The 26,984-nt window shown below is 33.1% G+C and overlaps 3 protein-coding genes across 3 annotated transcripts; 1 reads left to right on the top strand and 2 right to left on the bottom strand.

Moving 5' to 3' along the window:
- Positions 1-3,787: 3,787 nt before the first annotated feature.
- LOC146902377 (uncharacterized) lies at positions 3,788-7,834 on the top strand. The gene is made up of 6 exons (XM_085739188.1): positions 3,788-4,157; positions 5,074-6,078; positions 6,197-6,370; positions 6,812-6,951; positions 7,231-7,341; positions 7,429-7,834. The coding sequence occupies exons 1-6, from the start codon at positions 4,026-4,028 to the stop codon at positions 7,505-7,507; spliced, it is 1,641 nt and encodes a 546-aa protein (XP_085595314.1). The 5' UTR covers positions 3,788-4,025; the 3' UTR covers positions 7,508-7,834.
- Positions 7,835-9,406: 1,572 nt separating this feature from the next.
- LOC146902378 (uncharacterized) lies at positions 9,407-11,634 on the bottom strand. The gene is made up of 5 exons (XM_085739189.1): positions 11,227-11,634; positions 10,397-11,122; positions 10,072-10,151; positions 9,915-9,986; positions 9,407-9,833 (listed from the first exon to the last, which is right to left on the bottom strand). The coding sequence occupies exons 1-5, from the start codon at positions 11,551-11,553 to the stop codon at positions 9,581-9,583; spliced, it is 1,458 nt and encodes a 485-aa protein (XP_085595315.1). The 5' UTR covers positions 11,554-11,634; the 3' UTR covers positions 9,407-9,580.
- Positions 11,635-14,122: 2,488 nt separating this feature from the next.
- Positions 14,123-14,678, bottom strand: LOC146902379 (uncharacterized). Its single transcript, XM_085739191.1, has one exon. The coding sequence runs from the start codon at positions 14,562-14,564 to the stop codon at positions 14,280-14,282; it is 285 nt and encodes a 94-aa protein (XP_085595317.1). The 5' UTR covers positions 14,565-14,678; the 3' UTR covers positions 14,123-14,279.
- Between the last annotated feature and the right edge of the window lie 12,306 nt (positions 14,679-26,984).

Raw genomic sequence — 26,984 nt, forward strand, 5'->3', positions numbered from 1 at the left:
GAAGCTTAGACGATTCCGAAGGCAATACGCTCCCGAAAGTGGAAAGCGCTCCCGAAGATAGTAAAAAGCGCTCCCGAAGTCAAGCTGCTCCCGAAGATAGTAAAACGCGCTCTGAAGAAATAGCGCTCCCGAAGACAAGAGGTCCGAAGCCACATTATCGAAGCCGCATCATCGAAGCCGCACCATCGAAGCCGCATCATCGCAGCCGCCTCATCGAAGTCATTTCACCGTAAGCCGAAGATCAACCGGATTTGCGAGAAGATTCAAAGATTGAAGAATCTACACCGCAAAAGCCGTCTATTGGACTCGAAAACACGAGAAAATTAGTGGAACTTTGCAACGGTCATTTCAAAGGTGTTTGAAGGCATGTGCTTGCAATTTGGACGAAAGCGTTGACATTGTACTATTGTACGAACCGTACAATCACCTTCTCCACTACTCGTTTTGTGTCCACGCTACAAGACAAGAAAACGGCTTCGAATACGGCTTCGCCGCATAGATGTTCCTTTGGATAAGGAATGGATTTCAAATTTGTTCTTCATAGGACAACAACCAAATCGAGCAAAATATCATTGGTGAAAGATCAAGCTTCAACAACGACTCTTTGGTGTGCCGGCAATTTCACAACGTCTCTTTCACACCTCTATATAAAGGAGTGAAGACTTAGAGTTTTGGTAATGCAAGAACGCCGAACGAAAGACTCACAACATTTTTACAAGTGCCAAACCTCTCGCTGAAATTGTTCGCATTCACTTAGAATTTCGTGTCTCAAAGTCATATCTTAGAAATTCTTAAGTCCATTGAGTCCGTATCCGATTTATATTGTGAGCACCTCGATTGTATATCAAGTGTTCAACCTTAAACAATTTTCTGTAATTTTGTTTAGTTAGGAAGTCTCTTGCGGTTGTGCTTGAGCAGAAGTCTCTTGATTGTGTTCTTGAGCAAAGGAAGTCTCTAGCTTGTGTGCTTGAGCAAAGGAAGTCTCTAGCTTGTGTGCTTGAGCAAAGGAAGTCTCTTGCTTGTGTGCTAGAGCAATTGTAATCGAGATATTACTCTTAGTGAAATCTCCTTGGAAGTGCAAGGGGACCGGACTACTTCCGGATTGTGGAAGGAACCAAGATAATTGCTTTGTGTCGTTCTTCTTCTCTCTCTCGTTTTTTATTCCGCCGCATTTAGATTCGATCATCACTTCGAAGCCGTCTCACTTAGCTTCGATCGGTGTGTTCAGCTTTTAGGAGAAACGAAGAATTTTTCAAAACACAATTCAACCCCCTTCTTGTGTTTTTCTCACCTTCAAAATGTAGTGGTGCGGTGTGTTGCGGTTGAGGCAACATGTGGAGGTGTGTCCGCTTCGGTGTCGACATGAATCGAATATGACATGGAGTAAATTGGCATGAACTCGGAATTCGTTAGTGTTGGTATGAATTGTCAATCACCTCCATTGGAATGAATTGACAAGAGAACATCAACATCTTCATTGGAACAAAATTGGAACAAAAGAATCGATTTAAGCGAAGCATAGGGACGAACAATGAAAGCGTCTTTTCACTTTTTACATTCCCGTGCTTTGTCCTTGTGATGGGAAACTAGCGAGTATTAGATTTCAACCTTAGAATGGATCGGATGGCACATGTTTATTTGACCGCATGGCTGCGTATTTTCTCTAATCGTAGTGACTCACAAATTCCTTTACGTGGCTTTCTTTTGAGAATTTCTTTTCTCACGTTATTAGTTTTTTGCACACTCTTCGATTTTTTTTTTAATTTCTTTTTGTAAATAGATGAAATTACAAAGCCGAGAGAATGCCGAAGCTCGCGAAATAAAATATCACAACGGCATCGCGAATGTTTTTTTGCCCAGGTTTTTGATAAGTGTTGAAAAATAAATCACTCCACTTCCATGAATTGTGGAAATTCTAGAAATTTAATTGGCCGAGCGGCTTTCTTGAATCTCTCGGGATGCTATTTGTCGCTACAAATAACACTCGCTCTTACAAAGACATTATATATTCACGCACATAAGTAAATGTTGGGTCCGAACTCCGATCATAACGTCCGATCTAACAATTTTGACATTTTTTAACAAATTGAACTATGATGTGTGGACTTGAATTTCTTATTTTACCTCGTTTGAATTATATAATCCGAACTATTTTTACCATATTTCGGATTGTATAATCCGAATCTCATAAAAACTAAAAAAAAAATACCTTACAAATTTTCTTGGTTCCTTCAAATCTTATTTCTACACGCTTCGACAAAGAAAATCCTAGAAAAGTTGATACATATTCGGATTATATAATATGAAATGTGTAAAACCCTTCAATAGACCAGATTAATTACTTAAAGTGTGTGAATTCAATCGGCCATTAAATCTCGTGACGAAAAATGAGTAAAAATCAATAATTTGATTAAAATGATTGCATTTTTTTCTATATTCAATTTATTTCTTTTACTTTTTTTTTTTTGAGGAAACATTTGAGACACATAATCTAGCCGAATTTTCTATACACAGGTGCCCCGAATTCAAGTTTCATAAACTCATTTCTTTTTTGGAATGACCATTTATAATCTCACCCATAACCATTTAGAAATAAATATCATTGTTAATCTCTCTCTTGTGAGCCGTCACAAAAACCCTAGTTTCTTCTCCTTCATCCACCAAAGAGGGGTGATTTAGGGTCAATTTTTGACCCAAAATCACCCCTCTAACTCGTTTTTCTATTTCCCTTTTATTGAAATAAGTGATTTTCACATCTATTTCGTTTTATTTTGTGATTTCGTCGTCGTCGTGCGACGTTGGTTGTTCGTCGTCTTTGTGCGACGTTGTTTGTTTTTCTTGTTTCTCCCATGTATTTGATCGCTTCGTAGTTGTCGGATCGCCTTCGATCCAAGGTGCAGATCCAATCAATGACTTTGGCGCCATCCACGTTGCATCCGAAACATGATTATTCCGGAGATTTAAATATAGTCATATGTGTAGGCATTTGTATTTTGCCGTTTTATGCTATTAACATGGATGCCGTGAGCTCGTTCGTGAATTCATCCTTTTGTTTTTAGCAAATTTGCATTATATCGATGTACTCTTTCAATTTGAATGAATGAATATCTTTTATTTTGTCAAAAATAAAACCATTTAGAAATCTCAAAAATTGAATATATTTTAATAATGGACGTGTTCATAGAATGTTGCCGAAAAAAGTAATTGGTAATTTTCTTTTTTGATGCAAAGGTAATTGGTGATTCAATTGCAGTATCTGGTTGAATAAATACATGCCATAAATATATCAACATTTAGTTTAAAAATATAAAATATACTAAAAATTTTCCCTCAAAAACATATCCTAAATTTTTTCCTTTTCCTTATTTGTTGATAAAATATAACTTATAAAGAAATTATACTTACCTCATATTCAAATTTCAAAATTATCAAGACTGATATGAGAAATGTTAAGCTCAATTTCTGCTTTTTTTGGGCACAAGTCAAAAGCTTGGTTATCAAATATCAAACTCGACAATTTCTACTTTTTTTTTTTAGGGGATTTGTATTTCTACTTGTTTTGTTATTTTAAAAAAGCAAAAGTTAATTTTCTAACGAAAAACAAATTGAAGTATTTCAGCTTGTTATTGCCTTAGTAAGGAAAAAGCTGTAATAGATGAAATCAAAATTCAGACACCGTAATTAACGTCGTATACATTCATCTTTATCTCTTTTAGTATCTTTATTATCTTTTTCATTTAAAAAATAGAGTACACATATAAAGTAAGTGGACATTTATTGGAGAATGAAAATTTAGATGTAAAATAAGAAAATTGGGAAAGAATTGATTGAGTGAATGAAGAAAAAACTCAAAGTTGGTCAGCTTTCCATTTTGATCACTCATCAAGCAATAATCAATAAGCAATAGACATCTTCTTCTTCTTCTTCTTCTTCTTCTTCATTACTTCCTCTTCCTCTTATCTTTCTCTCTCTTTGACCCCTCTAGTACTTACTTTTTGCACCCCCTCTATTTCTCCCTCTCTAACATGGGTTCCACCTCTAGTCGACTTGGGTCTCGCCCTTCTTCTTCTTCTTCTACTCAAAGGGTCAACAACAACCATCGCTTCAGATTCTCTTCCTTTCTCTGTGGTTCTTCCACCTCTCGCTCCATTTCTCAGGTACCCATTTTCTTTTTTCTATTCACCTTCACTTTTTCAATTCAAAACTATTCCATTTTTTTTTTAAATCTCTGTTCATTCATCCGATCCCCTTTTTATTGAAAAGGGTCAAAACAACACATGTAGTGATTATCATAGTTGATGGTGATTTTATAATCTGATAATTTTTCATTTGATTCATACTATTTGCTGACATATATGAGCTTAATCAATCAAGTTATTTGATGATGCCAATGATATTCTTGTTGTTTGTTAGAAATATTAATAAATTGAAATTTCACTATGTTACAAGTTTATTTTAATTGTTTATTCATTCATTGGAAAGTAGTGGCACTGCTTTACTTTCCATTGAATTCTAGAGGGATGTTGATTTCCTATGAAGCACCCACAAAAACACTGACACGTCGTCACCGGTAGTAATTTGAAAAGATTGACATAATTGAATGTAAGCACGTGTGTTGGTGTCGAACACTAGACAAAAACACTGACACGTCGTCACTGGTAGTAATTTGAAAAGATTGACATAATTGAATGTAAGCACGTGTGTCGGTGATACATAGTTGATTGCCTGATTTATTTATCTAATAATCTGATTTTTTTTTATTTTTTATTTTTGTAAATAGAATGTACAAGAAATGTTTTCAATTGCGGATAGTGGAAATTAGCGGTTTAATCAAATTCCACCACACAATCTATTTGACAACATACTGTACTAAACAGTGTATCGCAGAACAATAACGTTTCGTTTAAATTCCACTGTGATATAGTGCTATAGCTGCCATTTAGCAATGTTGTGTATAACTATGACATGTAAATTTATGCCCTCAGACATGCAGTAATTCGAGGATGGTTGTTAAATAGATATTCAGAGATTGGCTGATTAAGGAAGTGATATTTCTCTACACTTTTTTTGTAGATGGAAGGACATCGATATGAAGAACTTCAGGTTGATCCAGCTAGAGATTTTGATGATGAAATTCAGAAAGTCGCTAATGAGTCGACATTATCAAGTGCAGAAGAAGCTAGATTTGGTTGTTGTGCTCAAGCTGAAAGTTCAACCTCGACCGATACTGGAACTGGGCTCCGCGAGAATGCTACTGTTGAAGGTTCTTTTGGAAATGTTGCTACAAGTAGTCAGAGGAATTGCTTGTCTGAACAAAAGGAGCTGGTCCCTCCTTATCAGGTAAGTGCTGGTCATAGCCATCCTGAATCATATAGTGATAGTAACAACACAGCTAGTACTTCATTTGTTGAACAGAAATCTTCAGATTCAGCCTCTCTCTCTGTTAATGATTCTGCTAACAAGCATAGAATCAATAATGTTGATGATCCAGTGCTTACTGGCGTCTCTCGAATATCTCATGAGACCACGCGTCCAAGGAGCCCAATCTCTCAAGAGTATGGAAATTCCAGTTCTGGTGAAATTTCTGTTGAGATCAACACAGATGCAGGCATATCTGTCCATAGTTCTTCCATTCCTGTTTCTCAAGCTTCTAATACTCTACCAGCTTCTCAAGTGCCAGAAGATGGAACTCGTCACGAAACATTACCTTCAGGTTTAGGTATTCTTGTGTCCAATCGGGAAATAGTACATGGAAATGATGGTCTATTTCAGGTTGATGTGGTCGCAATATCTTCCAACATTTTGTCTGGCAGCAATGCAGATGCCGATGATCATGACGCCAGAAGGAATAGTAGAAGATTATTTTGGGATGCTTTTTCACAACGCAGTTCTAGAAGGCTTGGTGATTCTCCAACCATCGTTTTCTCTTCTGGAGGTGCTGATGATTTGGGATCTCAAGATCGGTGGCATGTTGATTTTGATGAGGATTTATCAAATTATGGTGTTGGGGGTGCGTCTGGACATAGGGGCAGCAGAATTCACAGATTGAATGAAAGAGTGCGAAACTCAAGATCTGAGGTGATTCTGAACATTTGAAGTATTTTTTTGAAAGTTGCGTATGTCACTAGTACTTCATTTTTTAACTGGGTGTGTGATCCCTTGCATGCTACTTAAGTTGTTTACTTAACTAATACAGATCTGGGAAAGGCTTCGTGGCGGCCTTGATGAGATTGGTCGGTTGAACACTTCATGTCCATTAGGACTCCATGCAGATGGTATGTGCTCGTGCGAGTCATTTCCAATGGCTGAGGAATCTAGCACTCGATCAAGTATTTCAAGAATAGTCATGCTGGCTGAAGCTCTTTTTGAGGTTTTAACCTTGTCTCAATTGTCATATGTTGTTTTTCTTGCATAATTTAAACTCCATGCATCTATAATTCATTGCTTTAAATTTTTAGAATTTAGTTTAATCCCAGTTCTTGATGAGTGTCAGTTGGTTAAATCTAACTATGATATACCATTGATAGGATAGTGTCAACTTACATCACAAAATGTTGGTTGGCATGTGCTATTATTACTCGTTATGTTAGCCCCAGATGTTTCGTGCATAAAGAACTGTGGTTTGCATGATGAATCATTCATTATTAATTACTGTTTCGAATCTTTTATTTTCTGGTCACCTGAAATGTCCCTCATTAGACCTAAATAATTGTTTGGCCCAAAATGATTTTGTACCTTGCCATTGGGACCATGAGAAGTCTGGTATGTGGACCAAAACCAATTTTCTCAGTACCATATTTTTCCATCGCAGGTTTTAGATGAAATCCATCGGCAACCTGGATCCCAGTCCCTATCCACCTCACTCCCTGCACCTGAATCAGTCGTGGACTCTTTCCCTCTGAAGTTTCACAAAAAGGTTGATGCAGCTGATGGAGGCAGTGATGCTGAACAGTAAGCTCTTTGATCACAATTATTATAATTATTATAATTAATATTATTATTATTAGTATCATCATCATCATCAAACTAAACAAATTTCCTTAGATCAGTAGTCGTGGCTGAGTTTTTAATAATGCTCTTGTTTGTCTATGCCAGTGATGTTTTGATACTTTGTGCTGCCCTTGAATGCTTACATGAAAGTTATACTTTTTTTTTTTTTTTGTTCATTTAGCAGTTCAAAATTCTGGTATCTTCCAATATAATAAATTAAAGTTAATAATCATTTGGTAGATGTTACATATGCCTGGCGGAGTATGAAGATGGGGACCAAATACGAGTTCTTCCTTGCAAGCATGAATATCACATGTTGTGTGTCGATAAGTGGCTGAAGGAAATACATGGGTAACCAGATATTGTCTCATTCTTTTCATAGTTAACTGTTTCCAACATATAAGTAACCCTTTTTTTTTCCACTTCTCTCTTTTACAGTGTATGTCCTCTGTGTCGCAGCAATGTTTGTGGAGGGTTAACAGAGTTGTCAACTGACTCAGAAGTGCAGTCTCGGTGATATTGTACATATGAATGTAAATAGTTCAAATTTAGGTTAAACTTCCATTTTCGTCGTTTACATATTTACATATACACTTCACATCAATTTGTTCCTCCAGAAATTAATATCATCAAAATGGTTCATTTTGATAATCACAGAGAACTTGACAGATCATCTTGATTTCACTTTAAAATTAGTTGAAAGACTAATTGATATGAGAAATCTTGAAAGATTAAATTGATGTGAAGTGTATGCTGAATAACCATAAGTGATGAATCCATCCGACCCTTTGGCAAATGATAGTTGCTAAATAGCTAATGAAGGAGGTGAAATTTTATATCTGAATTTTGCGAGGTTTCTCATATTCCTTTTTCCATGTTTATTATATCCCCGACAAGCTAATTAACAATATGATAAGATTAGATGTTCAACAAAGGAAATGGAACCTCGAATTGAGTAGTCAGGTGATATGAATTGGGACACCAAAGAAGTTCTATGTAGAAGGTTCAAGACTAGATCTCTTCTAACAACATTTACCATTTCCCCCTAACAAATTAATCATTATAATTTGGCTAAGAAAGATGTAATGGAACTTGAGTGAAACAAATTATCTGTGTTTCCTCTTACTCAACCGCACATTGAGAGGATGGTTCCATTTTAGTATTGTGGCAATGTCCCTGCAGTATCCAGACCCATATTTTTCCCTAATAATCTTTTTTTGTTTGTTTGCTTGTTTTTGTGTGTGTTAACAGAGGAGAGAAATAGTCAAATAGATAAGGCGAACTATTATAATTATAGGGTTGATTGACTTCCTTAACATTTGACATTGGTTCATGTCATGTGTCCTAAAACAGATTGTCAAATATATGTGAAAATGCCTATGAAAACTGAAGTAGGAATGACGACTTAACAAAATGTTTGACGTGGAAAATATTGATGTCATAAAAGCATTATTGATAATTCAGACAGTGGTTAATATCTTTTTTGTAGTCAAATAGTTAAACTCAGTTTGAGGATTACATCTTGGCTACTAATGTTACTTACTATGGTGTAGCTAACATTTGCCAACATCAGAAAAATTTCCGAGGATGGGGTTCCTTTTAGGAAGAAGCTGATCGACCCCAGCTTAATTAGTTCCATGTACTCTCGGTATAGTCGGATAGAAATATGATATATGATAGAGTATTATGGTGTGCCGACTTCATTTGGTGGGATTAAGTTTGGTTGTTTTCGTTGTACCCTCAACATAGCCACGGGAAAATGGTTTGATGTTATGACTGCGAACTGAATTATCATGATGAGCAGTGTGCCGACTTCATTTAGTGAGATTAAGTTTGGTTGTTGTTGTACTCTCAGCATAGCCACGGGAAAATGGTTTGATGTTACGACTGCGAACTGAATTATCATGATGAACAATAAGATTTGGATGAATGTCATCAAATGTTGTCCAAAGTCCCTGTGTTGCCGGAATGTTTTTCTCTTGCAAATAAATGTGCATGTTTTCCATTTCTTTAACGTGGATTTTGAAATTTTATATCTAATTTGCGAGTCTCTTACATTCCTTTTCCTTGTATAGTTTATATTCTATATTCCCAACAAGACAATTAACAATATGATTAGTTAGATTTATTAAAAAAAACAATATGATTAGATGTTTCAATCCTTCAAAAAAAAAAAAAGATCACATGTTTCAATAAATGGAACGGAACCCCCAACCAAGTAGTTAAGTGATATGAAGTTCATGATTCGATCCTTGATAACACTATGTTTGATATTGAAATCATGAAAGTAGTACTATATTGATAATTCAGACAGTAGTTAAAAAAAATTTATGGTCATTTTAAAGTCTTGACAGTATTACTAGACTCCAGTGAGGTTTCAAGAGGCAGTTCAAGTGGTTGAACACATTCAAAGGAGTTTGAAAAATAGATTCAAAGATTAAAATCTTGACTACTAATACAATATACTCTAGTACAATAACATTTGCTTGTATGAACAAATTCATGCATGTTACTTGGAGAAAGAAGCTGATAGAGACCTCAGCTTAATTAGTTTCTTAGAGGAAGAAGCTGATATAGAACCTCAGCTTAATCAGTTCCATGTACTCTCAGCATAACCATGCGAAAATGGATTGATGTTACTACTGCGAACCGAATTATCTTGACGACCAAAAAGATTTGGATGAACGTTTTCATCATCATCAAATGTTGTCCAACGCTTTGAGTTGCCGGACAAATGTCTTTCTCTAGAAATGCTGCGCTTGTTTTCCATTTCTTCAACGTGGTTTTTGAATTCCTTTTTCACCACATCCAGCACAACATCACCATACTTGTCACACCATGACCTTCAACACATCAGACACACAAGATAAGAAACAACACCGTAAAAGTTGAGTACAATGTTAAGTAATCCAAAGTTGACTTACTTAGGGAAGTAGTTTTTCAAATCAGACTTATCCACCGGAATTCTTGTAGAAATTGCTTCCATCTGATCATTCCTGTTTGCACACGGCAAATGTTACATTTCAAAGCAAAACGTTAAGTATCGATTTTCCAAATGAACTTTAATGAGAAAATACTCACAAAAATTTAAGATTTGGGTTTGTGCTGCTAAGTTCTGTCTGGATTCTTGACAACTCCTTCTTTATGTTGTTTCCCAAAACCTATTAATAAATCACAAACAAATTGTTTAATATATATGTCCAAAATTAGCTCAAAGCACGAGAATAAGAATAAATCATCAATTTAGTCCATAAACTATCCGATTTAGTTCTTAAAGTTTATGAAATATGTCAAAATTTAATCCATAAAATTATATGAAAGTTTGTATTCTTCAACATGTATATAGCAAAGACTAAATTGATAGTTCATGCTAGATTGAAACATAATGGAAGGACAAAAAAAATACCTTATCTATGAAAAAATCAGATGGGGAACCATCAGAATGCAACTTCTTCTTGATCAACTTGGTATCTGGCCCATCACCAACTGCTCTTGCAAAAGACTGAGATGAAGCTGAGAAAGCCTCGCTATCAGATCTTTGATTCAAAGGCAAAGGAGCTGTTTCATCATCATCCAATTCATTTCTCTTCCATTTCTTCAATCCATCAAACCCCCATTGTTTTTTCACTGATTTCCCTCCTCTTTGTTCTACCTCAGACCCACCACCATTTCCCTCTCTCTGCTCCTTATGAAACAAAGCCCTAAATGGTTTCCTCTTCGCTGAACCACCACCGCTTTCCTTCGCTGGTTTCGGAGGCTCACTTTCCTCCATAAGAATAGTTTTCCCTTCACTTTGTTGTTTATGCAAAGGAGGTGAATCAAATATGCTCTTTTCATGCTTGTTAGAAGAAACAAACCCGAAAACCGAAGCTGCTCCTTTAATCTGTTTCAAAGCTGATCCATGACTTGATTTTCCCTTAGAGTTCAAATTCTCCTTGTTCATCAAACTCTTATCATCCTTCAAATCAATCACAGACCACTCCTCTTCAGAATTCTCTTTTACATCTTTCGATTTCCCTGCGATCACATCTCTAGCATCAATCTTAGCTCCTTGTACTGCTAACCTTTGCACCAATGGCCTTTTAGAAGAATGGTAATCTTCTTCAGAAATGCACTTAGCATAAAGTAGTTCCTAATAAGGTCCAAAAAATAAAAAACCAAAAACAATAAGCAAAAAGTTAAAAATGGTTTAATAGTTCAATGATGAATTCAAAGGGTACTGAAATTGATACTAACCTGCAAAAACAGAAGCTTGTCTCTTATTATGATGGGGTGTTCTTGTTCTGGAGGAGAAGAAATAAGGGTCTCAAGCAAGTGAGTTTTGAAAGCTTTAACTTCAGTTTCAGCGACAATTCCTTCTTTGTGAAGACCCATCAAGTTCAAAACTTGGTGGAAAGAATCTTGTTGCCATTTAATGTTGTCGGATTGAAGCTTAGACAATCTATGTTCTGCAGAAGGTAAAGAACGTTTTTTGAAGTTGAAAGGAAGAATGGTTTTGCAGAAAGAGGTGATTGAATCATGAAGAGTTGAGTAGTAAGTGGGTGTGTAGTTGGAGTACACCATTGTTGTTTGATGAAATTGGAGATGAAAAACTGTATCAGAAATTATGTATGATATTGTCTATGTTGAATTCGTTGTGTTTTTGAGATTTTGAAACTTTTGGGAGTGTGTTGTTATTATTGCTCAAACGGTCATTTGATTATGGAAACTAGCCGTTGAGGCTTATGCACCATCGTGGCCATGTGCTCAAACCGACGCTTCCATGCGGCTTTTCATTTTTTACACAAAGATAGTGGGTCTCAAAAAAAAAAAAAATTGACAATTAAATCTCAATTATTTTTAGCGATAGTTTGACAGAAAATTATCCCACCTAAAAATCGAACTCGACTTTTTAAAAACAGCAATGCTATTTGTCCCGAAGCCTTTTTATCAAGAATTTGTCCCTGAGGCTTTGTTGAACCAATCACAATTCATGCCGGCCCACCAAAAACGGGGTAGTGGGGTAGATAATTTACCCAATCCTTTAATCTATTTTTTTTAAGGAATAAGCGTGCAATCCAAGGGCTGTTATGATGCCAAATCCATCGGGATGATTCGGGAAATCAATTGTCGGGATACAAAGCATTTTCCTTTTAAAAATGAATTCGTTGAAGCTCATTAACCACTTGAGTTTAATTATTTGATTATTAAATTATAAATTTAGTTGCTCAATTATCTCTCCTTCATTTAACAAGTATTTTTATTAAAATAGTTTTTCTAAGATTTTTTTTGGCAAATTACACTCATTATCCCTAAACTTAATTTCGGACAAAGATTTCGTCATTTATTTTTTAAGTCATTTTATCCGTTTGTATATGAATTTTTAAAACTCATATCTAAACTTTATATGAAAACATGAGTGAAGGACAATAAATTTAAACCCTAAGAGTTCATATCAAAATAAAATTATAGATTTAAATCTAAATAATCCACACGTTAATTGATCAAAGGACGAAACGAATGAAAAATAAATAAAAACAAAGTTATTAGTTAAGAGATGAGAGTAATCAAGACAAAAAAAAAAAAAAAAAGGAGAGAGAGATGAGAGTAATTTTGCCAATTTGTACCTAAACATCTTAACTATGAACAAATCGATGGGTCACTAACTGCAACATTTCAATTTCAGTCAATTCAATCCGATCTTTATTTTTTACAAAATCCGATCTTTATTTCTTATCTTTCAATTTCTTTGCTCCTTTACACCTTTATCTTTATCTTATTATTATTTTAATTTCATTGCAATTTAATTTTCTTTGTCATTTTAAAGCTTTAATTTATCATTATTGTCATTTTCTTTCATGTCATTTACTCTTCATGGTCATTTTAAATATTTCTTTTGTCATTTTAAATTTATACTTAACTTACATTTTCTTTTAAAAAAATTAGTTGTAATCGTTTTAGTCTGAGCTAGTAAAAAAGAGTTCTCAATAAAAGATAAAAGGTGCCTAAAACAGAAATGAATTCAAGCTTTCAAACCATTAAATATGTTTTTCACTGTTTTAAATCAACAAGTATTATTAATAGGATGAATTTTTTGGTTTCACATATATACAAAGAAGGCAACGTGTGTGCTGATAGCTTGGCCAACATTGGTCTTACCTTATCATCTTTAGATTGTTCTTGGTTTACTAATGTTCCTACCTCTCTTAGAGGGGAGTACATTAGTAATAGGTTGGGAATGCCTTATTTTAGATTTATCACCTTTTGAAAAGGTCTTGGCCTAGTCCCCTTTCTATTCTATACTTCTATTTTGGTTTATATATTTTGATCAGATGCTCTTTGCATCTTTTCATTAAAAAAATAAAAAAATCAACAAGTGACAATGTCTTCACGGTAAGAAAAACATTGTTACCACTTACCACGAAGTCATTGTCATGGTTGGAAAACCGACTCATTCTTGTGCACCATATTTCAACATTGTAAGGGTGGTGGTCGATAAACATTATAAGTTTTCCAACCAAACCCATTTGGGTTGACTTGAGATCTTGGAGTTTGTTCCTTCAAAGGTGCGAGGTTCGATTCCTCCCAGTGCCAATTTCGGTGGGTTAAGTCCAAGTAAAGCTTGCTCGACTTTAAACGGGGCCCCGCAAGTGGGCGGTGGGATTGGTCCCCTCGGATTAGTCGATCCTTGGATCGGATACCGCGTTTTCAAAAAAAAAAAAAAAAATTCCAACCAAATCCGGCGGACTACAATGCTAATCAAGTAGTAGAACAAGCTTTAAACAAGCTTGGTTAGTGCGGGGTGTGCAAACTAACGGTTCTTCGTAGGTTTGGAAATTTTCTTCATGGTTGAATTAAAAGACGGTTATTCCTATGTGTTCCAGGTTTACACATTTGACGTGATAAAGGTCCACAATTTTTTTGACATTATGTTAAAAAATTAACGGTTCAAGTTGTTGGATGATTATAGGTTGCTGAGATCTGATGATATTAAAGATCGAACTAACAAATGTTTTCATTTCTGAGACTGATTCAAGAGGCAATAACCTAAAATCCATTCGAAATTTGTAGATAAAAATCGATCAATAGGCAAGATGGATGACCAAGTACCTTTGACCATACTTTTAAATAAAACAAAGTGTAGACCATAGTGTTTTGAATAAAATGGTGTATTGTATTTGGATCTTCTTTGGTTACAATTGGTGCATGTGTCTTCAATTACATATTGAATGAAACTCTTGTTACAAAAAATAAAACTGAATTTCAATCCTAAAGAAACACACCAAGTAAAGTAACTAAGATCTAAGTTATTAAAATAAATTAAGCCACGAAAAAAGACTTTTTCTTCTTTTGTAGTTTTCTGACTTCATACTTGCTGTAAACTTCTCATCTAATCTCCTTTTGGCTTCTCTAGCTGATCCTCCCAGTTTCTCATCTGGGTATGAGTACTGATTCTGCCTCAAAAAGCTTGTGGGTGAGGAAGTTGTGGATTTGAGGTTTCTTGTATACAAACAAAATGAACGTTTTGTAGAATCACTTTCATCTTTGCTTTTATACAACCGTCTCCTTCTAGCACATTCAACTCCTGGAAGCATTTTTTTCAGTTCAGCAACAAACAAACACTGTCTTAATTAAGATGAAATTATTATAGAAATCTTGAAAGCAAATCTCAATATAGAACAGAGTTGTCTGAAATGGAATCTATATATAATAGTATGTGACAAGAGGAAGGTTTATTTAAGGTTGAAGAAGAAAGTTATAGATGTGAAGGTTCAAGGAAGATACGTAGCAACATCGTGGAAGTTTCGTTGTATGATTCTTTTGAGTTTATCATGTGCATATGAGTCAAACAATCAAAGATGCATGAAGGACACGTTACTTTGTCGTGTCACTTGTAAATTAGTTAGAGAATGAGTCGATCAAAATATTTTCGTTGTAATTGAATCTTGTAATCAATAAATTTTACAAACACAAAAATATTAGGATTGCATAAAAAATTTGTAAGGATGAAAACATTTTTTATTTATTTTTAAAGATGAAAAATTTATTTAACCCAAAATATTATTTTCTTTTTACTTCAGATAACAAAGTGGACCACATTTGAACTTAAACTAATAGCGCTACATGTATTGTAAAATATGGCAAATTTTAATATGGACTATTTTTATAAGTGGTCTCTTGTAGACCGGTACTCAAAATATGCTTAAAATTGTAATGAAGACAAATGTCCTCTTTTAAAAAGTAGTCTTTGACGATCATCTTTATTTTTATGATTGAGGTGCTGACTTAATAGACATTGAGTCGATAAAAACAAGTGAAAAAATGTATATGGTACTAGTGTGTTGACCCGTGCAATGCACGGGTGATAGACTATATTTTCTCAATCTTAAATTGTTTTATTTTTTTCAATTATCAATGAAAATTATTTATGCCGTGAATTTTTAAATATGGCCGTATTTTTTTGTTAAAAATAATGTTAGTATTTTTTTGCCGCAATGATGACAAATATGTGTCACATGTTTTTTATGTTTATCGGTGGTAAATATATGTCCCGTGTTTTTACGTATAAATGAAAAATATATTTATGGGTTTCAGTTCATCGTCGATGAAGCGCCGCAACGGCTGTCCTTTCGCAGTCTTGTTGTGTGTTTGTTTTTGTTTTGTTTCGTGGAAATGAAGATGGTTGGTAACTTTGTTTCGCTCTTGTGATTTTGTACGAAAATCATGAATCTCGTTTTCCGGATCAAGGTATGGGTTCTTTAGTTCGGCGTTGTTCTCGTTGGATGTATATTTTGATTCAACATGACCTGGTTTTATCCCGATGTTAGTCGAAATGGCTAGGTGCGTAGATGCTCCGTGTTGACGGTAGTAGTCGTTCATCATACCTACAATATTGTATCTGTCGTGGTTGCTTCTTGCATCGTTGGTGGACGAGTGGTTGATTTATGTCGTTGTTCATCCCTTGATCTAGACTACGACCGAAGTTTCAAGACCACTGCGACTTTATGGATTCGGTTCGTAATTGATTGTTTTGACTCAAAAGGGCGTTTATGATCTTCTCGATACTTTGAAGATAGTTGTTGGAACTTGGGTCGTTTCTCGTGTTGCGTACAAACGTTGGATTGTCGCTCCCTACGTGGGTTCGCTAGATTGTACGTGGTAATGGTTGTTTAGGTCTCGTTTCTCTTTTATTATCATTTTTGTCTTGAATTGTTGGGTTTTGCTTTTGTGGTTCTTGGGTCGTCGTTGGCCCCCAACCCAAGTCTTGTATTTCCTTCTCTTGATAAAAACTTGTCCCGTATATTTTTCTATTTATCCGGTTTTTGGTAAAGACAATGACAAACATATAGTTTTATTGAAAAATAATAGTCTCTTGTTTATTTCAAAGATATTTATTATAATAGAAAAATGCTTTCCCTCGATTTTTTTTTTTTTTTTATATTTAACGGTAATGATATTTATCTCGTATTTTTTAGTTTTTTATTTTGACAAAAAAAATTCATATGCAAGAAGCAATGTAGTCATTTGAGATTGTAATTTTTCAATCAATGCGAAATATATCTTATAAATAAAAAAATCTATTTTTGCAGATTTGAAATTTTATAATTCTAGTTTTTTAATTTTGAAATTATGTCATTTTATATAATTATTTATTTAGATTATTTTTCAAAATTTTGTTGTTGAAGATTTTTGTTTGATTGTTGGTTATAATTTGTTACTTTAGTATGTCATAAATGGTGTCATTAAAAATAATGTTTGTCTTAAATAATGTAATTGGACTATGACTTGTATGCTTTAACCTTACATTGCCGCATGTAACTTTTCTTTTAAATTTGATTTGGATGTGCCATGTGTATTGTTCATTTTAAACATCCTCAAATGTATGTATAGAGGATAGAGGTCGAGGATGTAAAGAGGATGAGGTTTCGAGCCACTACGTTCGCTCGATTGTAGCGCCCCCACGTGTGTTCGCAGGATTGTACGTGGAAATGGTTGTTTAGGACTGTTCTCTTTTATTACCATTTTTGTACCGAATTGTGGGTTTTGCTTTAGTGGTTTATTAGGTCGAGTCGTTGGCCCCCAACCCAAGTCTTGTATTTCTTTCTCTTGATAAAAACTTGTCCTGTATATTTTTCTATTTATCAATGACAAACATATAGTTTTATCGAAAAATATTAGTCTCTTGTTTATTTCAAAGATATTTATTATATTTGAAAAATGCTTTCCCTCGATGTTTTTTTTTATATTTAACAGTAATGATATTTATCTCGTATTTTTTAGTATTTTATTTTGACAAAAAAAATTCATATGCAAGAAACAATGTAGTCATTTGAGATTGTAATTTTTCAATCAATTCAAAATATATCTTATAAATAAAAAAAAAATCTATTTTTGCAGATTTAAAATGTTATAATTCTAGTTTTTTAATTTTGAAATTATGTCATTTTATATAATTATTTATTTAGATTATTTTTCAAAATTTTGTGGTTGAAGATTTTTATTTGATTGTTGGTTGTAATTTGTTACTTTAATATGTCAAAAATGGTGTCATTAAAAAAAAGTTTGTCTTAAATGGTGTAATTGGACTATGACTTTTATGCTTTAACCTTACATTGCCACATGTAACTTTTCTTTTAAATTTGATTTGGATGTGCCATGTGTATTGTTCATTTTAAACATCCTCAAATGTATGTATAGAGGATAGAGGCCGAGGATGTATAGAGGATGAGGTTTCGTGCCACTACCGCTCGATTGTAGCGCCCCTACGTGTGTTCGCGAGATTGTAAGTGGAAATGGTTGTTTAGGACTGTTCTCTTTTATTACCATTTTTGTACTGAATTGTGGGTTTTGCTTTAGTGGTTTATTAGGTCGAGTCGTTGGCCCCCAACCCAAGTCTTGTATTTCTTTCTCTTGATAAAAACTTGTCTGTATATTTTTCTATTTATCAATGACAAACATATAGTTTTATCGAAAAATATTAGTCTCTTGTTTATTTCAAAGATATTTATTATATTTGAAAAATGCTTTCCCTCGATGTTTTTTTTTTTTTATATTTAACGGTAATGATATTTATCTCATATTTTTTAGTATTTTATTTTGACAAAAAAATTCATATGCAAGAAACAATGTAGTCATTTGAGATTGTAATTTTTCAATCAATTCAAAATATATCTTATAAATAAAAAAAATCTATTTTTGCAGATTTAAAATATTATAATTCTACTTTTTTAATTTTGAAATTATGTCATTTTATATAATTATTTATTTAGATTATTTTTCAAAATTTTGTTGTTGAAGATTTTTATTTGATTGTTGGTTATAATTTGTTACTTTAATATGTCTTAAATGGTGTCATTGAAAAAAAGTTTGTCTTAAATGGTGTAATTGGACTATGACTTTTATGCTTCAACCTTACATTGCCACATGTAACTTTTCTTTTAAATTTGATTTGGATATGCCATGTGTATTTGTTCATTTTAAACATTCTCAAATGTATGTATAGAGGATTGATCATCAACACCAATTATGTGATTACCTTATATGTAAAGATGGGGAGGGTTATGAGCTATTAATTCTAAAGAGTATCGTCGATCATTGTTAGAATTTCAAATAACTTTATAGACAAGTTTAGGATGGACTTCGAAGATTCAATGATCTAAGAACTTTATCGTTAGAACTCCTGTGTTTATTAAGGAAAAACAATTTTAGAAATTATTTTCATTTGGTAAAGTTCTTGTGTGAAAAAGCTGACAAAAAGATTTCGTAAAATGAAAGTGTTATATTTTTGTGACAGAAAAATAAATTTCATTCAGATGTTGAAATAAAGATAATACAATCAAATTAATTATAAGTTGAGATATTCTTTGTATCTATTTTGAGATCAACACCAATGATTAAAAGAGTAAATAACACGCAAACGATACACATAAACCTCTTTGAAAACCAAATTATCCTAACAACAAACCTAATTTCATCCACATATATCTAAGGGTTAATTATGTTTCTAGTCCCTATAAAATAGCGACCTTGTAAGTTTAGTCCTTACTTAATTTTAATAGCATTTTTAGTCCCTAATTTTGTTTTTTTGCCCTGAGTATTAGTCCCTACTCAATTCAAATTTGTTTAATTTATGCTTAAACTCGAAATTTTTGAACAATTTTTTGCGTACATGTTTAGAACATTACTAAAAGTTCCTTCGCAAAAAATTATCGCAAAATTTGATTTCTACATCCAGATTTTATTACTTTTTATCTTTAACTTTTGTCGTTTTAAAAAATTCATATTTAATTCATTTCATGTCTGGAAATTCTAAATTTTAGTAAACGAACCTTTCATAGTGTTCTAATCTTGTCTCAAAAAAATCGTTCAAAAATTTAAGAGTTTAAGGATAATTAATCAAACTTTGTTTTAGCGGGGACTAAAATTATAAGTAAATTTTTTTTTATAGGGACTAAAAATGCTACTCCCTCCGTTCCGGAATAACCGACCAATTTTCTAAAAAAAGTGTCCCAAAATAACCGACCCATTTCAATTTTCAATACAACTTTCATCATTCCCAATATAATATAACACTAAATAATACTACTTTTATCATTCCCAATACAATATATTCCATTTTTCCCTTTATTTATACTTTTCTTAATCTGTGTGAAAAACCAAAGTAGGTCAATTATACGGGACGAGAGGTAGTATTAAAATTAAGTAAGGACTAAACTTACAAGGTCGCTATTTTATAGGGACTAGAAACATAATTTAATCTAATAGTCAAAAAATAATGCAAGATCCACAATATTTAATCTCATCCATGTAAGAAAAATATTTTTTTTAAAACATGTAAGGAAAAATATATTTGTTGGTGTTTGCTCATATTGACAATAAGACATATGTGACATGATTAATCCTACCACATATTTTTTTAAAGATCAATCCAACCACATGTTGACAAGTCACAAATAAGACTGAGAGGGCATTGAATTTGGTAACAGCCTAGCCTGGTAATCTCCTTACTCAATTAGACATTTCGACAAGCATGTGGAAAACAAACTTGGAGCAAACTAAAAATAACAATGAAACACAAACAAACAAAAACATAATAAAAAAAGCATAAAAGATACTAACACAAACTATAAATCTCAAATCAGATATTAGTGAAGTGATCAAAATACAAAGGTGTCGTGATTATAGGAGATGTTCAAAGGTTCTTTCTGTAATTGAGGTTGCAATCCTAAAGATGATTTAAAGGTAATGGATGATGTGGAAGATTATCGACGAGAAAGAGCTTTGTAACAATACAATGTTGCTTTGCTAGAATAAAACACTAACTAATTGTTTTTTCTCTAAACCATTGTCATCGTTTTCAACAACATTATACATCAAGGGGGATTTCTAAAAAAGACATAACAAAAACATTAATCCGGAACCAATGCAATTTTTAAAACATGGTATAGATTGAATTAGGATCAAACTTCGGTATAATGTCATTTAAGGTAAATAACACAAGAGTTTTTCTCTATTGTGTAAATTTATACATGTTAAAAAGACAAATCCTTTTTTTATTATACTTACCATCGACAAATACCTATCAAATGCATTTAGTACAAAAAAAACCATTTTTTAAAAACAAAAAAAAAGTAGAAATATGACTGAAAATGCATGGAAAAAAAGATTAGAGTACGATAGAATATATATATAGATTAGAATATGAGCAAATAGTCACTTTAGTCCCTGAATCTCGCACCATTGTCATATAGGTCCACGACTCAGATTAAATACAAACAAGTCCCCGACTCTACACTTCCGTTATCACTTTAGTCCCCGCCGTTAAAAAAATCATAAGTGATGATGTAGCACGCCGACAAGGAGTATGACGTGTCACGGGGACTAAAGTGAAAGTAAAAAATGGTCACTTTGGTCCCCGAATTGAAAATCAATATCATCAATTTCTTGTTAGATCCCCGACCGTGTATACTTACTTGTCGGCTAGGTCCCCGAATTGAAAATCAATGTCCTCTACTTATTGTTAGGTCCCTCGATCAGTATACTTACTCGTCGATTAGGTCCACCGACAAGTAAACACAAAATTTCAATAAGATCCTTGGCAAGTTGTTAGTTTAACATGAATGAACAACAAATGCACGTCCGAATTCATATCTCAAGGCCACCACCTATTAGAGGGCAAAATTCAAATGCACGTCCGAATGAACAACAAATGCTTACATCTTTCATGCCAACTCCAAGATTTACTCCAAAGGGTATGAGGCCAACTATGTGATGTTTGTTAGTTTATTTATGTATCGAAATTGCCAAATTATTATAAGCATAACCGTGGTGCAATATTTTGTTTAATATTTTCTGAATCATTATGTAATGATTTGTTGAATTATATGCCCAAATATGATGCAATCTTTTGATTGCTCTATGGTTGACATTAATGACTTAATAATTAAGTTATGGAAACATTTGATATTAAACTATGGAATCATTTTTATAAGTGTTATAATAATATTTTGGTATTTAGCACCGATACCATAGTGTTGTCGGTAAGTAGCACGTTAAACTAACAACTTGCCAAGGATCTTAGTAAAAATTTGTGTTTCTTGTCGGGGACCTAATCGACGGTAAGTATACACAATGTCGAGATCTAACAAGAATTGATGATATTGATTTTCGATTCAGGGGACCAAAGTGACCATTTTTTACTTTCACTTTAGTCCCCGTGACACGTCATACTCCTTGTCGGCCGTGCCACATCATCACTTAACAAATTCTTTTAACGGCGAGGGACTAAAGTGATAACGGAAGTATAGAGTCGGGGACTTGTTTGTATTTAATCCCGAGTCGTGGACCTATGTGACAGCGAGGTGCAGAGTCGTGGACTAAAGTGACTATTTGCTCATTAGAATATGCTTGGGCACTTCAAAACCCTTCACTGCACGCTTTCCGTCAATATAAAAAACACACTCGACACTCTTCTCATACCACCATCAAAGTTCAAACCCTACTGGACCCAAATCCTCACACTTTCTCGGCTCCAATTTTCTTCATTCTCCTCTCTAACCCACTCATAGCTCCAGCTTAGCCAATCGTTGCTCTAAGCTCGATTTCACCTCTCTCACAATCTTAGATTTCTCCCGCTTGCGTTGTTTTACTATAAATGGCTTCTTCACTTCTCACTTGTAAGGTAAAATTTTGTAATCCGTATGGTTTGCTATTTTTTCAAACCTTTGCTTAGTTTCATCCGGATACGTCCGTGTTTATCATCTCGTTATGTTTCTTTTTTGTTTGTACAACGCAGTTCCTTTGCTTTGGTAATAAGTAATAATGTTAGTGGTTGTTGCTTTGCTATAAATCAATTGACCTTTTAAATTGTTTGTATAGACTGGTTTGGTTATGTCACTTACATGTGATCATTTTGGCGTTTTTCAAGAAACACTTGTAGATCCGAGTCGAGGCCGTGGAAACTCGTTAATACCATGGCATGTAGGTTGTCTATGATTTGCTCGGTCAATTGCTTTGTTTCCCGACAAGTGTGCTATTATATCGAGCGTAATTTCCTTGATTAAATTTGATATGATGAAGGTATCCAATTTCCTTCTATCGTGTAAGCAAAATTGTTTTGTTTTGGGTGGTTGTGTTCTCCACATTGATAATAACTTGTCTAATCGGTAAATGGATTAATGTAGAGAACGCAAAGCTCCCCGCGACAAAGAAACTTTAATTGTTTTTACGGGAGCACATGTCTCTTGTCATGAAGAGGTCTTGGTAAAGTGGAATGTCTCTTGGCAACATTCGTGCTCTCGGGAATCAAAGTTATCCGCAGGAGACCCGAGGCTCTTTGCTTTCCTTTCAACTTAATAAGTGTTTTTGAACATAAGTTTAGTTTGTAGACATTATTGTTGTCAAAACTGTTGTAAAGAGTGATAGAGAAATGTTTATTTTATAAGTTGTTGTTAGTTGACAACTTGACATAAGCATATACGATGGTGGTTGATAGAAGTTGATAAAAAGATTTAAAAAAATATTAAAAAAATTGATGGAATAGGCATTTTGTTTTATAAGTTGGTAAAAAGTTTTTATGTTTAGTGTATGATTGGTTTTTTGATGAATAAAATTGAGTTTGTTTGCCCTTGTTTGTATAGTTTAAATTGAAATTACTTTGGGTTATTATGTTTCTAGTCCCTATAAAATAGCGACCTTGTAAGTTTAGTCCTTACTTAATTTTAATAGCATTTTTAGTCCCTATAAAAAAAAATTTACTTATAATTTTAGTCCCTGCTAAAACAAAGTTTGATTAATTATCCTTAAACTCTTAAATTTTTGAACGATTTTTTTGAGACAAGATTAGAACACTATGAAAGGTTCGTTTACTAAAATTTAGAATTTTCGGACATGAAATGAATTAAATATGAATTTTTAAAACGACAAAAGTTAAAGATAAAAAGTAATAAAATCCGGATGTAGAAATCAAATTTTGCGATAATTTTTTGCGGAGGAACTTTTAGTAATGTTCTAAACATGTCCGCAAAAATTGTTCAAAAATTTAAGAGTTTAAGCATAAATTAAACAAATTTGAATTGAGTAGGGACTAATACTCGGGGCAAAAAAACAAAATTAGGGACTAAAAATGCTATTAAAATTAAGTAAGGACTAAACTTACAAGGTCGCTATTTTATAGGGACTAGAAACATAATTAACCCAATTACTTTTGATAGTATAAGTTCTTAGTGTATAATTATCAAAATCAAAATAGGTTTTATTAAATAAATTTGTACCCAAAAATATTAAGTAAAATGCGTCCATAGTTCCGTTAATTTTTTTTTTGGTTAAGTTCAGTTAAAAACTTGAAAACAAATAGATTACCAATCCCCTCCAAAAACAAAACAAATAAGGCTTTGTTTCGTAAAAAAAAATAGTTTATAGTTGATAAGTTATGTTATAGTAGATGAGTTTATAACGGATGACTTATAAATCGGTTTATAGCCGATAACATATAAGTTAACCGATTGAATTTGTAGTGTTTGATAAAATTATCGTTTGAAGGAGCTTATACATATGAAATGAGATAAAAAGTGGCTTAAATATATTTTTGACCCTTTGACTTTTAAAAAGTTATGATTTTGGAACCCTTACAAAAAATATAATTGTTCTGTCCTTCACCTTTAAGGAAATATGCTCATATTTTTGCCCTCTATCTTTAGAAAAATATTCTCTTTTCGTCCTCTGTTTTTAGGAAATGTGCTCTTTTGACTCCTTATCTTTATGAAAAATTGTGACTTTTGCCCTATGTTTTGGGCCATGTCGTATCTTCTCAACAATTTTACAACGTTTTGTAAAGTTATGGGGCAATTTTTTTTTAGGGTTCCAAAACCGTAACTTTTAAAAGTTATGAAGTCATGCATTTATGCAAAGAAAAAAAAGTATATTTAATTAATATTTATTTATTTAGCTAAGATTGCAAGGGTAAATGTTTGAGATAAAAAATGGTAAGCTATAAGCTTTAAGCTACTTGAATTAGCTTACCACAAACCGCTATAAGCTCATAAAAATAAGTTATAAATTTGCGAGAAAGTGATTGTTATCAAACATATCTTTTTTAGTAAAATGAGTTTATAAGACATAAGTTATAAACTCAAAAGCGGGTCTTACCAAACATACCTTAAATAAACGATAATAAAGCATTAAATTATTATAGTTGTTGTCCTACCCAAAAAAAAAAAAATGTAGTTATTAAATTTCAAGTGTATTTAAATTATAGTTGATTGTAATTTTGGCCTCCTTAAATTTTACAATTGTGCAATTTTGACCGTAAATTTAAAGGATCATATTACCAAGTGTTCTTAGATCATTTGCCCTTATGTCATTTCTTAAAGATTCAAAAATAAAAATAATTTATAAATTTTATGTAAAAAAAGTTATTTTTTTTATTCAACGTGTTAAATATATAATTTTTAAGATAATGTTTACACATTTAATTTCTTAACAAGTGATGACACTTGATAAGCATTTTTCAAATTTTAAGACGTACGAATTTGACCTGCAACTTTACCACTTCTAATATTTTATCCCCGAACATATTTTGGTGTTTGACATGGCTAATTTTAATGGTGTCACAATCACATGTCATATGTTTGTCAAAGTGGATATTATATTTTTGGGATAATTACACTCACCTCCCCGAGGTTTATTAAAATAACACTAACATCCCTTCTAGTTTTAAAACATACAATAACCTCCCTTAAGTTATCATCATATAGACTAACACCTCCCTACCATGTTAACACCGTTAATTTTCCGTTAACATTTTTTTTCTTTTTCACGGTTAATTTTATGAACCCATCGATCAACTAGGGATTATTTAGAGAAAGTTTCTGGGCAGTTTAAAGGACGCTAAAATTTGGATCATTGTCCTGTTTTCCATTATAATCATTGCCCTGTTTTCCATTATAAAATTGGGATCATGAACCCATCAATATTGTCTTGTTGCTCTAATTCCAAGCCTCCCGTAGTTCTTCTGAAGTGGTACAAGTAATGCAAAATACACAAGTAGAAATATTTATGATCGTATCAGTAAGAAATTGAATTAAAATTAACGTATAAAATTTCAATTTGGGGGAGTAAATAATAAGGAGATAAAGAAAATGGGAAGGGTTGTTGTACATGAAAATGGGACGGTGAGTACATGAAACTGATGGTGGAGAAAAAGAATTAACAAAGAACTAATTGGGAGCCATTGGTTGTAATTTGTAATTTCGTAGTTTGTACTTGTTAGCGGCGGCAGGCGGTTTCTTAGACGAAGTTTGACATCGTTAAAAAAGAAGGGAGGCAAGTGAATTTAGAAAACTAGAGGGGGTGTTTGCGTCGTATAAGTAAACCTCAGTGGGAGGTCGGTGTAATTTACCCTATATTTTTTAATAACAAAACGAAAAAAGAAGGAGAAGGTCGCGTGTTCGGGTAACACTTAGGTGATATTGTGGTGGTGACATTGGTCAACCACAATGTCACAAGTAACTTTTATTTTCCCTTTCACAATGTTTTTTTGTTTTTTAGTACATTTGTGACATTGTAGTCAATCAATGTCACCAATATCACCAACCACAATGTCACCCGAGTATTATCCCACATGTTCTATTTGGAAGCTTTCTGTTAATATTGTACACACATTCTGCATTTCGTTCCTGAGATTGATTTTTATTTCGTTTAAAAAAAATAAACAAAAATGACCAAACCTTAGCTATGAAAACAAGAAATAAACAATTAACGAAGTTGAGGTTCGTACAAAAGTAGGGTGGAATTGAATAGAACTAGATGGTGTTGTTACTAATCTCTAATTTTGACATTAATCCATCATTAATATGATTTTCAATGAGAATTTCAATGAAAACTAGGTGGTGTTGTTATTAATCTTTAATAGGGATGGGAATAGGTCGACCGGCCTACAGGGCCTACGGCCTAGCCTACGACAGGCCAAGTCGGACGGACTTTTTCTTAAATAGAGAAGGCCTAGGCTTTTTTTAAGTGTATTATTTAAGTTAAAAGGTCGACTAGAGGCCTCTCAAAAGCCTCTTAAGCCTATTAGGACGGCCTATTTAAGTAATATGAATAATATTATTTATTGTTATATTATATTTTGTACTTTGAATTAAAATATAAATTTGTAAACTTTTTCAATAATTTAAGCTTTATTAGTATACATTAAGTTTTTGCATATATAAATGTATTATTATAAACTAGAAGAGAAATATGATACAATATATTGTCGAATTCCCTAAAACCTCGTGTTGATTGTCAAAAGAGAGTTTAATCTAATTGAACTATTAGTTCGCTAGTCCATTTAAACTTAGATCACATTGCTTACTTAAAGATGTTCATAAGATATAGGTTTTTAAACATGTCGGCATGTCGTATTAGGCTTTCGGAAGGTCAAGCTCGGGCCTTAAAAGTAGGCCTATGATAGGTCACAGAGACTGAGCTTAGGCTTAAAAAAATATGGCGAGTCGAGCTTAGGCCTTGTAAAG

This window comes from Medicago sativa, chromosome 8 (assembly GCF_051527215.1).
Source record: "Medicago sativa cultivar Bolivia chromosome 8, Bolivia_mono, whole genome shotgun sequence".
NCBI classification, from domain to species: domain Eukaryota; kingdom Viridiplantae; phylum Streptophyta; class Magnoliopsida; order Fabales; family Fabaceae; genus Medicago; species Medicago sativa.

Excerpts from the sequence above, each read along its gene's own strand:
- LOC146902377 (XM_085739188.1), top strand. The coding sequence starts at position 4,026 with ATGGGTTCCACCTCTAGTCGACTTGGGTCTCGCCCTTCTTCTTCTTCT. Across the intron at positions 6,079-6,196 it reads TGCGAAACTCAAGATCTGAG|ATCTGGGAAAGGCTTCGTGG; the intron begins GTGATTCTGAAC and ends TAACTAATACAG. Across the intron at positions 6,952-7,230 it reads GGAGGCAGTGATGCTGAACA|ATGTTACATATGCCTGGCGG; the intron begins GTAAGCTCTTTG and ends ATCATTTGGTAG.
- LOC146902378 (XM_085739189.1), bottom strand. The coding sequence starts at position 11,553 with ATGGTGTACTCCAACTACACACCCACTTACTACTCAACTCTTCATGAT. Across the intron at positions 9,987-10,071 it reads AACCCAAATCTTAAATTTTT|GAATGATCAGATGGAAGCAA; the intron begins GTGAGTATTTTC and ends GTGTGCAAACAG. Across the intron at positions 9,834-9,914 it reads TTGAAAAACTACTTCCCTAA|GTCATGGTGTGACAAGTATG; the intron begins GTAAGTCAACTT and ends GATGTGTTGAAG.
- LOC146902379 (XM_085739191.1), bottom strand. The coding sequence starts at position 14,564 with ATGCTTCCAGGAGTTGAATGTGCTAGAAGGAGACGGTTGTATAAAAGC.